The 3078-nt window shown below is 37.7% G+C and overlaps 1 protein-coding gene across 1 annotated transcript; it reads left to right on the top strand.

Moving 5' to 3' along the window:
* Positions 1 to 790: 790 nt before the first annotated feature.
* Positions 791 to 2671, top strand: LOC148193703 (uncharacterized). Its single transcript, XM_088099490.1, has 2 exons — positions 791 to 1748; positions 2499 to 2671. The coding sequence occupies exons 1-2, from the start codon at positions 791 to 793 to the stop codon at positions 2669 to 2671; spliced, it is 1131 nt and encodes a 376-aa protein (XP_087955616.1).
* Positions 2672 to 3078: the final 407 nt, after the last annotated feature.

The following is a 3078-nucleotide window of genomic DNA, read 5'->3' as shown; positions in this document are numbered from 1 at the left end:
ATGGTTTGTAATTACTTGTACTGTGTGAATTGTTGATGTTGGTCTGAATATCTGTGCAGGTTTTCTCTGTGCAACACATAGTACTGGACAGTCAATAGGAACCTTTCTCTGCATCAAGTGTACAAGCCCAAGAAAAGGGAATACTCATTTAATTGTAAATTCCCTCTTCCAATATGTTCGTTAACTGTCTCTGATCCAGCTTTGTACATTTGTGATTGTAGAGTTGAACCCAAGAGCTAGGAGACTCCAACGTTGTCCAGAAGCAACCAAAAAGTGGAACACTAGCTTCTTCATGCGGATTTGAATCAGGACCAGGATTGAAGCATAGTTGTTATTTTTTTTAAATTGTTTCTTCATCTGGTTTTGTAATAGGCTATATTGTTAGTTTTCTTAATTTCATTGTAAAAGGCCATTCAAAGTCCAAGTGTCTTGGAAGAGTCCTTGGTGCTCTTTCAACTCTTGGCAAAACTTTTCTTGTTTGTGTTTAATTTCTTTTAGTGTCTTACGTTTAGGGTGATTTAGGCTAAAAGGGATTAAACTCTAAGCCTTTTCACATTAGAGTCCGAATAGTTGCCTTTTAGTGTTTAATTGTTGTGATTGTTTGTGAGTTGTGTCCTTTGATTTTAAAAGTGATTTTAGTTTAAAGGGTAACTAGTAGTAACCTAAGACATTTCTGGCAAGGCAAGACTTGGTACTTAAGCAGTCTTCATGACTCACCTCTCTTACCTGGGACTTGTCTAAGTGTGAATCTTGTATATCTTTTCCACTAGAAAAACTTTTAGAAACAAAGATGTATTGTTATTCATATAGGTCTTCTAGGACTTTTAATTTTGATAAGCAACTTAGTTACAAAGACATCAAAAGAGAACATGATAAAGCTATAAGGAAGTCTTGTTCATTTTATGAATTTGATAGGATTGAAAATGATTTGTATAAACAAGCTAGTGAAAATATTCCATTCTTTGGTGATGATATGGGTGCATTAACATACCTAGCTTGGGAAAAGGAAATTGATGACATGCATTCATTCATGGTTAGAAAAAGTAAATCTGAATCCTTCTATTATAGAGATAATGAATCTTATATTCTTAGTCTCTACGCTTCTAGTTTTGAAAAGCATGCAAGAGAGTGGTGGGATGATAGGCAATATCATGTTAAGATAGGTAGAAAATATCCCATTCATGATTGGAATGAATTGAAAGCTTGTATGAGAAGAAAGTTTGTGCCTCGAGAAATTGAAAGGAACTTAGAACTTATGAGAGAGCTTATTAGAAAAGGTGAGTCATTCATTCAAAATTTAAGTGGGTTCTCCCGTAGGGAAAGTGAGTTTCTAGAAAAACTTAGGAGGCTATGGGAAGAGACAAGCAAACATAGAATTGAGAGATTAAAAAGAGAAAAACAAAAGCAAGAAGTAAGAGAGAAAAGAGAGATAGAGAGAAGAGAAAAAGAGAGAAGAGAAGAGGAAGAACGAAATAAAAGAAAAGAGGAAGAGAGAAAGAGAAGAGAAGAAGAGAAAAGAAGAGAGCAAGAGAGAAGAGAAGAGGAAGAAAACGAGAGAAGAAAAGAGGAAGAAAGAGAGAGAAGAGATGAGGAAGAAAGAGAAGAAGAGAAAAGAAGAGAGAAAGAGAGAAACGAAACACTTAGAAGAGAAAAGGAAGAAGTTGAAAGGATAGAAATGGAAGAAAAGAAACCAAAGCAACTAAGGGCAACATCTCCTCCTACATTAGAAGTTAAACTCTTAAGGGAAGGTTTTCTATCCTCTCACTTTTATCCATTTATATTTGAATTTTCCAAATTTCACTTTTCTTTCAAAGAATTGGCCAATCCATCTTTAAAAATGTTATCACTTTCAACACATGCAAAGTTCCAACTTGGGTTAGGGTTATCTTTATGGTTACCAATAACTCAAGATACAAATAAAATTTCAAATGAAGAAAGGTTTCTTTGTTATATTAAAATTAAAAATTTCAAAATTTGGAAACCTTCTTCTACACATATTCTTTTATATATCTTATTGGGTCAAAGAAAACTAATTAGATATATGTTTGATGCTTATTGCAGATGGATATTTGACCCAGGAGGAACCCTTATGAAGCTAACAAAAATAAGTCTTCAAAAGCACCATTAGATTTGAGGACAAATCCTTTCCAAGGGGGAGGGGATGATACGCGGGGACCAAGGCTAATTAGTTTAGTGTAGTATTTCTTTTACTTTTATTAAAAGCATGTGTAAAAGGTGTTAGGCATGTGCTGGATAGGAGGGACTTTTAGTCCTATATATAGACATGCCACCACCTCTTGTAAGATACTTTTGAGAATAGTGAATTAAACTTTCTGTAGAGAAAACTCCAGAAATTAATTCCCTTGAAAGTCAAAGCTAGAGAATCCCAAAGGATCTCCTCTAGCCACCTTCCATTCACACTTCATCTTTCATTTTCCATTTACACTCCAAAACTCTCTTACCTCCACGTAATCATTGGTTTCTCCACTCTGCTCCAGCCGCGTGGATTGACTACTCCATCGCTGCCACGCGAGCTTATTCCTCGCGAGTTTCCATCAGCACAACACTGCATCTTCACTTCGCGAATCTTCATCTACTTCACTCTCGAGAGAGAGCTCTTCCACCACGAACCACACTGTCATCGCAGAACCTCACCTTTCTCGCCGATTAAATCACTTCTCCACCGTTCAAAGCCGCTTCCGCCTCAAACCCTAGGTTTTCACCGATTAATCATCCAAACCTAGGGTTCTTAGTTCTTCTGCTGTTTCCGCTGTTTCTTTTGCTTCTTCTGCTTCTTTTCGCTGCGCATCGATGTCAAGGAGGCCTCGAGGAGTCCAGATCTCTCAAGTTTCGTTTTCTCCTCGGAGCGTCGCCTATCAGAAGGTGACGAAGTGGACGAAGTGGACGACGTGGAGGAAGTGGAGGAAGTGGACGAACTGGGGGAAGTGGACGAAGTTGACGAAGTGGAGGAAGTGGATGAAGTTGACGAAGTGGAGGAAATGGACGAAGTTGACGAAGTGGAGGAAGTGGAGGAAATGGAGGAAGTGAACGAAGTCGACGAAGTTGAAGAAGTGGAAG

This window comes from Vigna umbellata, chromosome 9 (genome assembly GCF_029865625.1).
Source record: "Vigna umbellata cultivar VRB3 chromosome 9, Vumbellata_1.0, whole genome shotgun sequence".
NCBI classification, from domain to species: domain Eukaryota; kingdom Viridiplantae; phylum Streptophyta; class Magnoliopsida; order Fabales; family Fabaceae; genus Vigna; species Vigna umbellata.
This window is presented reverse-complemented; position numbering and strand designations above follow the sequence as displayed.

Excerpts from the sequence above, each read along its gene's own strand:
- LOC148193703 (XM_088099490.1), top strand. The coding sequence starts at position 791 with ATGTATTGTTATTCATATAGGTCTTCTAGGACTTTTAATTTTGATAAG. Across the intron at positions 1,749-2,498 it reads AGTTAAACTCTTAAGGGAAG|CCGCGTGGATTGACTACTCC; the intron begins GTTTTCTATCCT and ends ACTCTGCTCCAG.